Consider the following 14,993-nt stretch of genomic DNA (forward strand, 5'->3'; position numbering starts at 1 on the left):
ACTTTGACAGCTTCTAATACTGAGTATACTGTACTGTGCTTAAAGCAAATGCTAATGGGGACTTTTGTGAATGAAAGGCGCAACAATCTCAACACCCATGCTCTCCATCTTTCCTCTCTTTCCCTTGGAAAACAAACAAGTAAAAATGCATTAAGTTTCATCTCACGCTCAGCCTGAATATAAAGCCGGTTCTTTGAAAGAGCATTTTTCTGCTCCTTTCTTTGTCTTCAGATTCACAGGCTTAAACAGCATAGTAACTTTTGGACGTAGTGCAGCTTCCGCATTGTGATGTTCAGTGAGCTGCCTTCAGCTGTTGTATATTCATTTATGGAGCTCAGTGGACGGCAGCAAACGAAAAGAGAGTACTCTAAGAGGCCATTAAGAAGAAGCAATGGTGAATAAGCTGACAAAATATAGTACACCTCCTCTTGAAGAATGGTTGCCTTAGCAATCAGTGATGCAGAAGCAAGCCTTTAGTTAAAAAGGCATCAGTGAGAGAATATGAACTAACTGCAGCATAAGTTCAGATTCTGGCCTACATTGCAATTAAATGCTCTTGAAAAATAATAACGAAGACAGGTGAAATATATATATTATTGCCCCAAGGGTACAATGATTTTGTACAATTTGCTTAGAGGTGTCTCGGTGAATTGCCATAGAACCTTTCAAGAAACCACAACCATTGTTACTCTTGTAGCATGATGCATAAACATTCTAACTAGTTGAAGTTAAAAAGGGGAAAGTTAAAGACAGAAGCAGTAATTGGAAAGCAGGATAAGCATCTGTGTTTGAGCTGCTAGCTGTATCAAATTCTCTGGGACACTACATACGTCTTACAAAACCCAAGACTATCAGGATGAACATCTCAAGGCTTCTAAAATAAAATAAAAGCATAAAGTTTACATTAGCAGGGATGTGGAAACCAACTTTGGTCTTCCGTGGCATGTCCACTGACCACTCCAAGCATAATCCTATGCATTTCTACTCAGAAATAAGTTCAGTCGGACTTTTTCCCAGGTACGTTTGTATAGAACTATGGACTAAAAACCTTTAAGCCTTGCCAGGTAGCCCTGCTGGTGTGGATGTGTCCCATCTACCTACTTATGAAAAGCTCACCATCCTTTTGTCAAGCAAGGACGGCAAAAACCACAATAGAAGAAATTTTGAAGAGACTAAAATGTTTGTGAAAATCCCCTACCCTGATTGAACTGCACTAAAAACTAACCATATCATACTACCAAGAACTTGATATTCCTCTATCTCTAGTTGTGTTGAGATTTTTTTTAAGCTTTGGTTGGATATTTTCCAGAGTGCACACTCATTCAAAATGAGCATCATCACATTTTCCCCAACTGCTGCTTACTATTTTGGCTTATAACATCATGTGTTCCAGTTTGACACATTCAGAGGGAAGTAGTCATCGCTGGCAGACACTATAGCAAATGTTATTTCAACCCGAACAAATCTTTAAGTAGACGGGGACTTTGAAGCAATTTTTCTGTGTGATTCCTACAATTTTCCCCATACAATTTTTATACATTCTTATACAATGCAGCTCTATAATACAGTTGCATCAAGGAAGTAATATTTAACCCAGGACTGAGATGTGTTGTATACATCTTCTGCCTCCCAGGACTTCAAGTGCAGCAGCTGACAATCATGTTACTACATTCATGCAAACAGGCAGGGGTTGTATTTTTGGTGCTCTGAGCAAGTCATTGCTATTACAGTGTGCCTCCAACCTCTAGAGGCGTTCAGGCCACCCTCTATGGAAAAGTTTACAAATTCTCCCAAGGAATATTTATGGTCCCGATAGGCAATTAGTTTGGGCAATGTAATATGAGGTCCTCAGGTCAACCTCATTCAGGCAACTCACAAAAGGAATCATCATCACGTCACCATCATTTATTAGTCACTTTTTTTTCATTTGCCTTCAGTTCAACTGAAGGTGGTGTGTACATCTATTCAAGGAGAAACAGGGAGTCTGTTCAACTTGGCATGCCTCCACGCCAAGACAAAAGTGTGGTGGGTCCTTATCTGAGACATGTTGTTTGCAGATGACACAGCCTTGATTGGGCACTCCAAGGAAGCTCTACAGAGTCTCATATACCATTTTGCCCAAGATGGCATGATGTTCAGCCTTACCATCAGCCTGATGAAGAGCAACATCCTGTGTCAGGACACTGCCAGCATTTCATGCCTCTGCATTGGTGACTACACACTTGAGGTGATAGACAATTTTGTCTATCTGGGCTCCACCATAACCAGCAACCTCTCCATCGACACTGAACTGGACAAGTGTATTGGCAAGACAGCTACAACAATTGCTCGCTTCTCTAAAAGGGTGTGGGATAATATGATGCTGATGACCAATACCAAAATGAAGGTCTACCAGGCTTGTGTGTTGAGCATGCTGCTTTATGGTAATGAGACGTGGGCAACTTGCACCCACCAGGACTGATGCCTTCTGCATCATTGTGTCAGGAAGAATTTGGGCATCATGAGGCAGGACAGAGTCTCAAACAAAGATGTGCTCTCCCAAGCCCACATTCCTGGCATGTTTGCACTCCTGTCTCAGTGACATCTATGCTGGCATGGTCATGTCCAAAGAATAGAAGATAGCAGGATCCCCAAGAACATGCTTCAGGCACCAGGCCCACTGGCAGACCAACTCTGAGTTACAAAGATGTCTTCAAATGTGACATGAAGGCTGGCAACATTAACCCCCCTATGTGGGAATATCTTGCAGACAACCACATCGCCTAGAGACAGTCAGGTCATGTATCCACAGCTGTGACCAGAGGAGTAATGACTGCTGGGAGGTGTTCAGAAAGAAGAAATGCCATGGTGCATCTGCAGATGCCTTCATCTGCCCCACCTGCAACAAAACATGTATCTCCCGTATCAGTATCTACAGCCACAGCAGGCACCGTAACTCTCCAACAGTTTGACTTCACCTCCAAAGGCGCACTCTTCCATTATCTTCCAACAGAGACGGATGCCAACCAACCAATCAGGTCTGGAAATGTATAGGGTCCCTTATTAGCAGTCCAGTGTTGTGCTTTTAACATTTACCAAATCAGGCTGCAACCCTTTACATACCAGGGAGCAATCCCCATGGAATTCAGTGCTGCTCACTTCTGAGTAATGTGCAATTATTGTGGCATGAATTCACACTAGCAGGGACCACTTCTCAGCCACTTAAATGCTAAGTATGCATGAAACTGCAATGTTTCATTGCAGAGGAGGAAGACAGAGAGAGAACCAGGGCAGATGGCAACTTTTCTCCCAGCAGAGAACTGCAACAGCACGGACCTCTTCTGAAGCAAAGCAAGACCTTTTTCAGTTTAGTTGGGTGCTAGATATTTGTAGAACACCAGTACTCAAGTGCCCACAATGTCTTTGCAGAGGAGGAGGATGCAGAAAATACCAGAACTTTGCCACATCTTTGTGACCTTTCACTGGCCACACCCCATGACTTCTTAGTAGCCCCATCAGAAATACACTTTCACAAGTATCTTAAGTTTTGTGTGAAAGGTAATCATTTCTTTCTTTGTGTGATGCTTTGAACTTCACGTTGAAAAAGATCGAGCCACTAGTGAGCCGCAAAGGAACGGCGAGGACAGTCTGGGGCAGCTCCCCAGCAACAACCCTGCTCCAGTGATGTTACACAACATGTATGTTGCCGCCTCAGCTGCATCAGAAGCTGAGGAAGAAGAAAGCAGCAACAAAACAGGAGAGTTGTGGAGAACTCCTGTGGCAATGAGTGTCCTTGGAAGATGTAACTGCAGGCAGGCAGGTGGACCAGTGCAGGGTGGGCTTTGCAAGCCTTCTGGCTCTTTCTGTTGCTGCCACCATTCGTTACTGTGGGAGTTTTAGGCAAACTGTGGGGATGGGGTGGGTTGAAGGAGCTGTGAGGAGCTGGGGGTTGGGACAAGGTGAAAATGAGGGGAGTGGCAGGTAGGCGGGGTTAGTGAGCAGTGCAAGTAGGGGAGGCAGCGCCTAGTAAAATCAAAATCAAAAATAGTGTTGTCACACTGAAGTTAACCCTTCTATTTATGTTTTTTTAAAAATATGCAGTGTAGTTTTACAATACCTGAGCGGATCGGTTGAAAGGCTGCTTCGTGTTTCCAAGGAAGTCCTGAGATAATTGCAAAAGAATAAAATTAAAAATATTAAACACAGATTTTGACAAGCGCACAAAGAAAGTCCCATACCATTTAAAGGTTTTTTTTTAAGCTGCATATTAGAATACACTGAATAATGTGATATTAACTTGGATTTAAAACCTGCCAATTAGCTTTGAAAAACAATTTTTTAGCTGAATGTCATATGCATAAAGGTTTTCACATGCCAAAGTAACGTTTTAGAGAACACAATTTTAGTGTAATTTGCTATAAGTATTTGAAACCTACAGTGTAAATATTAATTTTTATATCAGTCTCTAGTCTGCTACATCAGGTTACAAATGTTATGTTTAACTGTGTATGAATAGTCTACTGTCATATTTTTATAGAGTCTGCTTGAGAGATTAAGAAAGCTTCAATTTTTGTGCTGATGGTTTCAGTACAACTTTGAAACGGCTTTTGTTTACCTGTCATCCTCACTATTAAAAAAGAAGTGCTATTGCAGTAAAAAACCCACACAGCATATCAACCCAATAAAAACAACTGTAAACAAATTCAGAACACCAAAACCATGAATTAAAAATTACACAGCTAAAGACGTCTCAGAGTTGCCTCTCAGCATAACCTCCCTCACAGGACTGTTGTTAATCTTCAGTAATGTTTTATTCTGCATTGTTTTATTTGATGTTTTAATGTTTTGTAAACTGCTTTGAGATTTTTTTAAACAACAACAACAATGAGGGATCATATTTGTAGGTTGGGAAAAGTTCTTACAGAGATCTAAAATCAACTAGCCCGGAACCAGGAACCCCAGCTGCTATGTAGTAGAGTTTCCATGACTTGGAAAGAAACTGGACCAGACAGATCTGCATAACTGTCAAGCTTAGGTAACCCCAAAGTCTTTGGATTATGGAGAGATTTGACCAACACACATGCATGGAGGCATGTAATTGCAGTAGAGCCAGGGGCCTTCTAAATATCATGCTCTCACTCACCGTTGGAATTAAAATAAAAACCCATTTGCTAGTAAATTTTAAAAAAATCAACTCTAATCAATCCTTTCATCCCCCCCCCCCTAAATGAGACCATAAACATCACATTTCAGTAGCTTTGTTCATAAGAAATGACCACTTCTAATTGAAATGCATATGTGCCTAGGATTCAGTATCAAATGACACCACTGCTAGCAGATGAGCTGGATGAGCTGGGTGGCTTCCTCAGGTGTCAAGCTGAGCTCATTGGAAGTTTTTATCTATGTGCAGTGAGCCAAGGTGGCAAAAACAAGTATCTGCAACTTTTAAAAAGTATGCAAACACACCCTCCCACACCCACACACCATTTTTTGTGTCAGGTAAAAGTAAGTGGAACACAGCTTTACTTTGAGGCAACATTAGAGACCACTTAGCACTTCAAATACTGTACTATAAGGATTCTAAGCATTATATAAATGATAATAAAATAAAGCCATTAGCTGTAAGAGATCAGGCTGCATACTTTTTCAATTATAATGTTTTATTTTTTTAAGATAAAAAGGATGTTCTAAAACAATGTTTGTCAAAAGATAGGACAAGATACAAAACAAAACAAAATATTAAAAGTTAAACCTGTGATGGTCCTGTTGTGCGGTATTGTGAACTTCTACAGCTCAGGATGGAGCTTTTCAGGCTTTGGTTTGTGCAAACTGTAGAACACTGGCTGAGAGGTCAAAGTTTCGAGCAATGACATTATCGAGGGATAGGGTAGGAAGTGATGTGAGCCTCTCTTATGCCATGGCAGAACGTAAATACATTTTGATGAGCTTCAGTTTCAATCCACTTGCCACTGGCAACTGGAACTGGAGCTGTTAGGGAAATTTGTACTACTACCCATACTTTTTGCTACATCAAATTTTAGTGTCATGGATTTACTGCAGGGCATCTTATGGTGAGCCATTTCCAGGAGGTAGAATGTGATGGAGCTGGCCCAACTCAAAGCAAAGATCTGCACCATCCATGTCAGAGTGGTTGTCATCAGTGAGAGCTCTGTGTAGAGTGTCTCTCTAAATCTCTTCTGGTAGCTTTTCAAGGTTGTACAAGAATCTGATTATATTCCTGTGAGATTGCTCTTTAGGTGAAGCTTAAGTGGTGCTAACAAGAGCATAAAGTAACTCCCGTTTGAAGATTTCTTCTGGACTATTGCACTCCTCATTGTGATTCTGACTTTCATATTCAAACTGCCTCTTCTTGCGGTGCTTAAGTGGGGCTTTTGTGAGCTCTTTTGATGTGATAACTGCCTCTGTGCAACCCCCACTCCCCAGTTCTAGCCTGTAGGAACAGAAGGCCATACTATGCTATGACTGATATCTTGAAGCCCATTAGTAGGTCTGCTAGGCACTGTGCTTCAGGGCGAATATTTGCATCTGCTTGAGGCAACTCTACTACTTCCATCAGAGCATCATATACTTCTTTTGTTTGATATACAGTATGTTTCCCACTGTCTATGCAACTTTCCCTGTGGTGAGGTTGAACATGTCGTCTTTTAGTATCTGTCACTATTGAGTAGACACAGAGAACAGCACAAAGGCGCACTGTAGAATGGCAAAAGGGGTAGATTCCTCCGCTGATGAGACTGCACCTGAAACTACCAGACTAAGAGAAATGACAGCTATAGGGTAAGAATGAAGCTAATCTGTTCAGTATTAAGTAGTCTTGCCTGGGCACCTTTTTCTGCCCCTTCACATTGGCACCATTATCAAAACCTTGTCCGCAGCAGTCTTTAATGTTGATGTTGCTTTTTCATCAGTGTCTTCAGCAAGAGTTCCATAAATGAGGAAAAGGTGAGTAAATTCCAGCTACAATTTCCAGACAAGGTGCTACTGGAGAGTAATATTCTGTGTCACCACAAGAAAAGGTGTAGGAGTCATGTGAGGCCAGGCTTGAAGGGATCTTGGTTTGTTGGCAACCATCTGTCTCAGGAGACAATGGAGGAGTGCGCCTTTGTCAAACTGTTGGAGAGTTACAGCGCCTGCTGTGGCTATAGAAACCAATATGGGAGAGGCATGTTTCGTTGCAGCTGGAGAAGATGAAGGTGTCCGCTAGCGCTGCTGCAGATACACCATGCCATTTCTTCTCTCTGCACTCCTCCCAGCAATCATTCCTTCTCTGATCACTGCTGACTGCCGATGACTATAGTGCCTGGAGACAGTCAGTCAGGTCTTGTGTCCACAGCAGCGACCAGAGGAGGACTCTTTGCTTCCTGAGTAATGGAGAAGACCATCAGAAGACCACAACCAGAAGTCCTTTGGACAGAGCCCCAGTAAACTCTGTCAGAAGAGTGTTTGAATTAGGAGGTCGTACTCAGGAGAAGTACAACCCTATTCCCTTAACCCCATATAAGAAAAAAAAGGAAGCACATCTATCATTGTGCTGGTTTCCACCGCAAGGAGGAGCTGCAGGTGAGAATTTGTAGTCAGTGCACGCAGTAATTTTCACATGTGACCCCAGCGTTGTACACACATGCATGGGTCCTCATAGGTGGGCAGCAGCAGGGCCCACAGCATCACATCTGAACCAGGCCCCATAAACCCTCTGGGTGGCCCTGTTGTGTTGAAGGCACTCCTTGCCCAAGGTGCTGTATATTTGTCCTAGAGCCAGGCCTGACTGCCCGCCTTATGACTCAACTGCTCAGAGGAGTCCACTGGTAGACAGCATAGAAATGTAACAAATAATTAAATTGAGCCCAGAAAATTTCACAGACCACCTTAACCTGTGGCACCTTTGACCTTACCTCTCCATTTCTCCAATTACCCTATGGGATAAAAACGTTATAAGAAATAGTATGATTCAAACGAGTTTATAGGCAAGGAAAATGACAAGAGATTAAGAACCAGATGAAATCTGCCCTCCTCTGGTTCCATGCAAAGGAAAACATCAAAGGCCCTTTGAAGTGGCTGTTCAGCATGGCCTCTGATGGTGCCTTTGAGGACTGACATCCTGATGCGGGTGCTGATGTTTTGCTTTATCTGGTCTAGCATGCCACACACAGCATGTTGCTTCCCCAGATGGAAACAGTAAAGATATTTGTCTGCAGTGGTTGGGGGAAAAGATGTCCACTGCAGTAGTAAAATGGTATCCAAGGCAGGAAATGAAAGATGAACATAGGGCTCTTCGCTTGGAATCACTGGCAGTTAAAATATGAGCTCCCTCCAGGCATCTTATAATAGCCTTCAAGATTTGAAAGAGGCCATACTGGTATGTGCAAATGTAATTTTTACTAGGAGAAAATTGAATATCTATTTAATGTGGCTCTTTCCTGAGAAAGAAATCAGGATTCATTTTCCATTGCTAATACAAGACACAGAAAGACATTGTGTAGAAAACCTGTATTACACAGTTGCTATTCCTGGTATATCAGAGACACCAGAAATAGCTACAGAGATTACCGACTTGAGTTTGGAACTTATTCTTGACCTAGACAGACTGTCTGCAAAAATTAAAAGCAAAAATAATGCTTTCATAATCTGCCTGCATGTGCAACCCTTACTAGCATAAGTAGTCTCAATTCTGTAAATTGCTCCATGTGCAATAATCCCCATGGAGTTCAAAAGATGCTCTGTATAGAGAGAAAGGCCACAGACAGGAGCACAATGTGAATTAATTGATTATATCAAAGATGGGTGTTAACTGGGATCACTGTGATTTACACACACATGGGGAAATTGTCCCTTTCATCTTTAATATATATATACATACTTACTATGAAGAATAATGGTTGTATAGAATCAGGAAACACACACAATTCTTTTAAGAGCATTTCATTAAATACAAGGCTCTCCAGGAGAAAAGGCATAAAGAAATACAAGAGAAAAAATTGCTCACAGGGAAAGCCTTGATATTTTATTTCTCAGCTCTTTTCAAACAGCTGGTAGAATTAGGAAACCAATTTACCTTTGCTGCTGAAATGCTGCAGGCTTACTCTATTTGAATGGGAAATCTAGGACTCAGAGTACACTGCTAAAAATAATATTATGTTGGTCTTTTAAAAGTTTAATAAAACATGTGCTAAAGAACCTTTTTCCAAAATAAAAAATTAAAGAGACGAAAAACCGTTATTCTGTTTCTTTCTCTAAGGTAAAAACAGATTCACACTTTAGATGATAAACATTCATATTGAAAGTCTTTCACAATTTATTGCAACTGATTCTGTGCAACAGGGACTGTGTTTCATTGGATTTTTAGAAACATGTTTGAAATCCTGAAACAGGGTGGCTCATACTTTGCAAAGTTATTTAGTTGACAGCTGAAAATAGAATCAACCGAGCAATGGGTCATAAATGAAATTGTGAGTGCCTTCTTTTGTAATACAATCATAACCCAAAGGTAAAGCCACTTCCGGACCTGGCCCAGGAGGTGTGGTTGCGGGCTTCATGCCCACCCCATGTGAGCGGGGGCTGGTTTCAGCCCCCGCGAGAGCAGGGGAATCCCGGCCGTGTTGTCCACCCAGCCAGCCAATCGGGTGGCTGGGGGGGGGCGTGGCCTGCACTATTGAGGGCCGGCATGGCCGGGGCTCGCCCTCTTTTTCCAGCTAGGGGTTAAGAGGATGTGGGGGGGGGAGGAACGCTATCACCTCCCCCCAGAGAACGAAGGGTGATCCGGTAAAGGACTCCGGGGGGCGTGGCCCTGTCCGAAGCCTATGGAGGTGTGGGCCTAAGGCACGCCCCCGAGCGGTGACCCGGGGGAGCTCCTAGTTGACGTGCCTCAGCAGGAGACTCCCCCACTATGGTGTTAACCCTTCCTGTGTCTCCAGCAAATGGGCTGGAGCCGGATAATCGATAGGACCAATGCCTAAGCCAATGCCTCTCATTCCTGAATTCAATAAAGTTGTGGCCTAATTCGCCCATTTAACCTCAAATTCTGGTGTCTTGTGTCTTTATTTATCCTTGGTGGGGGGCGGGAACTCGCCACGCAAGTTGCTCTTACATGGTGAAACCACCATACCATTACATACAGCTGTTTCATACACAAAATTCCCATGGTGAATTTCAGTTTGCAAATGGATACTTTATCATAATGCATAATGTGGGCTTCTCTGTTTATACATAGGCAGTTAAAAAAACACACCACGATTTATTGTTACAAAATAAAACTGTCATTTCCCAGATACCATTTAAGTCAACCTACACAATTTCATTTTTGACAAGTAAGCTTTTACCCCCGCACTAGCATCCATTAGAGTTGCTGAAGTATCCTTTTTCCATAAACACTTGGAGGCAAAATTTAAATAGTGGTTTCTCAAAGCATTTTAAGTAGTACTATATTATCTGGTAATGATTGTCCTCAGAAACAAGACCCTTTTACTATGCTTATGCTGAAATCCCATTTAGTGAAAGCTCTTTAAGTTTTCATTTTTTAAAAAGCCCTCACACTTGCTTTTGTTTGGCATGACCACAGCATCAATGATAGCTGCCACTTCATTAGTCAGTACCTGCATCCCACACAAGGGAATTTTAATTTATGGTGCCATCTAACTATTTTTTCATTTTATCTTTTTTTTTTTTAAAGGGGGTAAACCAGTAATTAAAGCACCTATAATGTAGTACAGTAAGACAAACTTACTCGGCTATGAGTGATCGCCAAAGAAGAGTAGTAGTAATCAGGAAGTTAGGGGCACAGGAAGTTGCCTTATTCCAAGTCAGAGCATTCGTTCAGTATTATTTACTCTGACTGGCAGTGGCTTTCCAAGGTTTCAGACATGGATCTCTTCCAGCCCTTCCTGAGATGCCAGGTATTGAACCTGACACCCTGTCAGGCATGGAGAGTCTTCCCCTCCCTTCAGTAACTTTACAGACAAGAATTAACGAGTTTATATTTTATAGTCCTTTTTATTCAGACATCTGGTTACAAGCAAAAATCCACATCTCTCCACAAGGAGAGCAATTGGCTACTCTAAATCCTCCCCCTTCCATCCCTAGCAACATCCTGGGCACCAACAGGAAATTCTTCCTCTCCGCATTCTTTGTTCTCTAATACGGACAGACCTCCTAGTTCCTGGAGAGGGAGGCTCCCCTACACTCTCTAATGATGTCTCTGATGGCTGTTCCCTCCCTTCTGTCTCTCTTCCCATTATCTTGTAACTGGGCAACTCCTGTCGAAACTGCTCAGTGTCTGTCTCTCCCTCTGCTCCTGAAACTGCTGGAAATGGGGGAGGGGGGATTTCTCTCCCCCCCCCCTTTCAGAGAGGAGCTGATCTGCCTGAGAATGCATCCCCCAATCCTCTGATTCAGACCATACCCTGACACACCTTCTGTATACAAAGCAGATTTTCTACCACTGAGCTATAGTCCGCCCAGCTTTCTAATTCAGGCACAATGCAGCAATGTGTCTGTTGTTTAGGAAGCAATCACAGGGACATAAAGCTTCTAAATAAAGACACAGTGGCCTTACACAGGAAAGTCATGTGTTCCACTGCATTTTAAATGAAAAACTGTTGACAGCAACCAAACATCCCCCCCCAAACAACACAGGAAAAAACTTGTAATATAGTGAGTGGGTTAGCAATGGTGTCATATAGATTCCATGTAAAAAGCGAAAATAAAGGAAAGCAATTCTATACTAAAAGAGCAATTCTAACTGTTGATCTGTCATGCTGGTGAGGGTTCTGAGGAGGCAGAGGGATGAGGCTCCACCAGCAAGCAGCATCCCAATGCACCTGCCCAATGATGGCAGATGCCACTGCTACCAGTACCCCTGCCATCAGTAGTCAGTACAAACTTCCAAAATTGGGCATTTCAGGAACAAGTTGGAGCTATCCCAGGATCAGCTGGATCCTGAATCAGCCCAACTGCTGTCATGTGATGTCAAGAGTCTGCTCCATGCCTCTGGCCTCTTCACCCCCACCCTCTGTGGGGCTGTGGGTGTGGTGGTCAACACATATCTGGATCAAGTACCTACCAGTGCTTGGCCAAAGCTTTGAACTGTGCTCTAGATGCCTACTGCGGAGACAATTCCCACTCCAATTTATAAACAGTATCAAAAGATATTGGACACATATATTGACACATAATTTTGAAGTAACTGTACTGATCAGTTTCCCCCGATCTATAAATTCACTTATAAAACTGTATATATCTTCTAGATAGGACACAATTTCAACACATCCTGTAATTCGCAGCATGTATAATTTTTTAAAAGTGTTGCTTCGCTCCCTGTTTCCTTTGTTTGCTATCAGCCCAGTCCAGAAGAAAGGAATAGTGATGAATTTTAAGGAGGCTTCTCTCTATATGTCTTCTTGCATCTCCTTGTTAATGTGACAATTCTCAAGGGTGAACTTAATTTACTTGTAATTCACTTTCGTTTAATATAGCCTTCACATTAAAATGTCAGCCGATTTGTGAATATGGCTGTGTCTTGACTTCAACATAATATTTTTTTTAAAAAACTGTCTTAAGAATATTGTTACTAGAACATTTAAACATCCTCTCAGCCTCTTCATGGAGTGACAATTTGTTGTACAAAGTGAAGATATGCTAAAGAGACACTAAGCCGCACTGATTAGCTGATCGCCTCTGTAGAACCTTGATTGTGCTGAGTGACACTAAGCATTTTTGTGACCGCGAGGGAATTAGAGTACAGATACAAAACAGCTTGTGTACAAATGCATTAAAAATAGCACATGTTATTTCCAAAACCAGAGGAGAAAACTAAGTGTTCTAAATAATTACACCCCTGTAGGAAAATGATGATACTCGTCTTCACTTGCCTTCCCTATGGGCACAGGTTTATTCTAGGTTTTAGGATTATTATTTTTCTAGGAATGGAATAGCTTTAGGATGTCTGCTAGGGCCATGCCCCAAATATGAAAATATAAAGGAAAGACATAGCCCAGTCCCAAGTTAAGGACAATTATTTGTCCTGTGAATTGATGACACAAGCAGCAGCTAGAACTAGAAGCAAAGGTACCTTCACAGTTCATGACTCAAGTTGTAATTCTATGCACAATTTCTTGGAAGGAAGAAACATTTATTTAACCAAGCCCTAACTCCATGGATAAGCATGGCTATATTCCATTTCACCTTTATAATACCCTATGAAGTTTATTTTCTTCTTCTTATTTTATTGCTTTTAAAGGTGAAAACCTTCTCAAGATGTTTTACAAAATAAAAACACACACCATGAAACAGTAAAATATTAACTAAAGCAGTATCATTAAAATATTCCAAATCAAAATAAATTATTAGTAAGATATATGCAATATACAATATAAAACCAGCATCAGTTAAAGCAGACTGGGAGAGTTAAGGTGAACTGCGTGCAACTCACTTCTTGGCTGAATGGGAATTTCAGTTTTCCTTGTCCAAATTTCAACATTCTACTCAGTAATCACAGGAATTCTCACTGAATCCTGTGGTGTTTGTTTCTGAGTAAGCATGCATATAACTGAGCTACAAATCTAAGGACAGACCATTTGAAACTTGCCATTGATGTTACACACACGCACACGCACACACAACTAGAATGTTCAGCCTGTGCCTTGTGCATATGGTAGTTATAGCATTTTCCAGCTGCTCATCTACTCCCTGAGAAATGCCTAGAAAAATATGTGAATACTGTTTGTCTCAAATATATCTGTCTCTTCATGTCTGCTGTTTTCCGGCTCTCATTTTCTTTATTTCAAGCGGAAGCATTGGGGGGGGGGGGGGAGAGAATGGATATAAACATAGCTAAGCACAAACATGTCAGATGGCTTGACTCTTGCATGCCCATACAAATTAAGCATTCTGCCACACCCATCATACTATATTGCCCAAACTTTTGAATGGGTTGCCCAATCATTTAACTATTTTGGGAGCCAACTGTAGGTACAAGGATGCAGGTATATAGTATGACACTCTGCTTCACTGCTGTATTTCATAATGTGCCCTCTGATGATCAAAGCTATACCCCAGGAATTTTAGCTATTTCAAGTAGATCCACTTGCAATTGTTCATTCATTCCAGTAACAGAAGCCAATGAATAAAGCAGACTTGTAAAGCTTCAGCATCTTCCTCTTCACCTATCCCTAACACACTTCCAGCTAATTTTTCAGCTTTATGGCAGCTTTATAATGATGGGATAAACAAAACCCACTCAAAGAATGGACTTTCATCTTTTGGAGCCTTCTAGAACTGTGTTTATCAAAGCTCTAGCAAAAAACACCTCCTTGAAATGCTAGATTGAAGAAGCTTATGAAACATGAACACGTTAATTTTGTGTGTGTGTGTGTGTGTGTGTGTGGCTACAACAGACTAAAAAAGGATTACAATTTTGCTAAAAGCATTAACAAGGAAGATTAACTAACTACAAAATCATTCAACTTTTGAACTGTTGCCAGAAAAAGCAAACACATAGTACCATTATATTGCCCTGTTAAACAAAGGTTTAAAAATAGTCATAAAGCTAGCAAACCACATGCTAAGCTTAGAATGGAAATAAAGGCAAAAGGTACCACATTGGTCAGTATCTTTCCCTCTGTGAAGCAAACCATACAGTAAGCACTACCTAGTGAAGAGAAATTGCCTTTTATTTTAAAGCAAACAATAATTGAGAATGATTATATACATGGCACCTGAGATTTTCACAGCCATCCAGCTGATTTGATTGCCCAACTCCATTACATAGGAAGTTGGCAGGGGGCGGGGGGAGACTGCTTAATCAGTTCTGAAATTAAATAAGTCTGAATATAGTTCTGTTCGTCCTGAAATTATAAGAATTCTATATTACAGTTCAGATACAGAATGGGTTTGGTATATTCCATATTTTTTAAAAATAAAAAAAAACCGCTTGCACTTAAACAGCAAGAAAAAGAACATGAGTAGCAGGACATGAAGCTGTCCAACAGAGAGGGTCAAAG

The 14,993-nt window shown here is 41.4% G+C and overlaps 1 protein-coding gene across 10 annotated transcripts in view; it reads right to left on the reverse strand.

Moving 5' to 3' along the window:
• Nucleotides 1-14,993, reverse strand: part of IQSEC1 (IQ motif and Sec7 domain ArfGEF 1) — a 313,774-nt gene that overhangs the window by 161,690 nt on the left and 137,091 nt on the right. For 7 of the 10 annotated variants that reach the window (XM_079964973.1, XM_079964972.1, XM_079964970.1 and 4 more), the window contains one exon: nucleotides 4,097-4,141. The exons of the other annotated variants lie outside the window; for them this stretch is intronic. In XM_079964973.1, the coding sequence (XP_079821099.1) occupies nucleotides 4,097-4,141 (45 nt within the window). The remainder of the gene's footprint in view (nucleotides 1-4,096; nucleotides 4,142-14,993) is intronic. 10 annotated transcript variants of the gene reach the window in all.

Source organism: Podarcis cretensis, assembly GCF_951804945.1.
Source record: "Podarcis cretensis genome assembly, chromosome: 2".
Taxonomy (NCBI): Eukaryota; Metazoa; Chordata; class Lepidosauria; order Squamata; family Lacertidae; genus Podarcis; species Podarcis cretensis.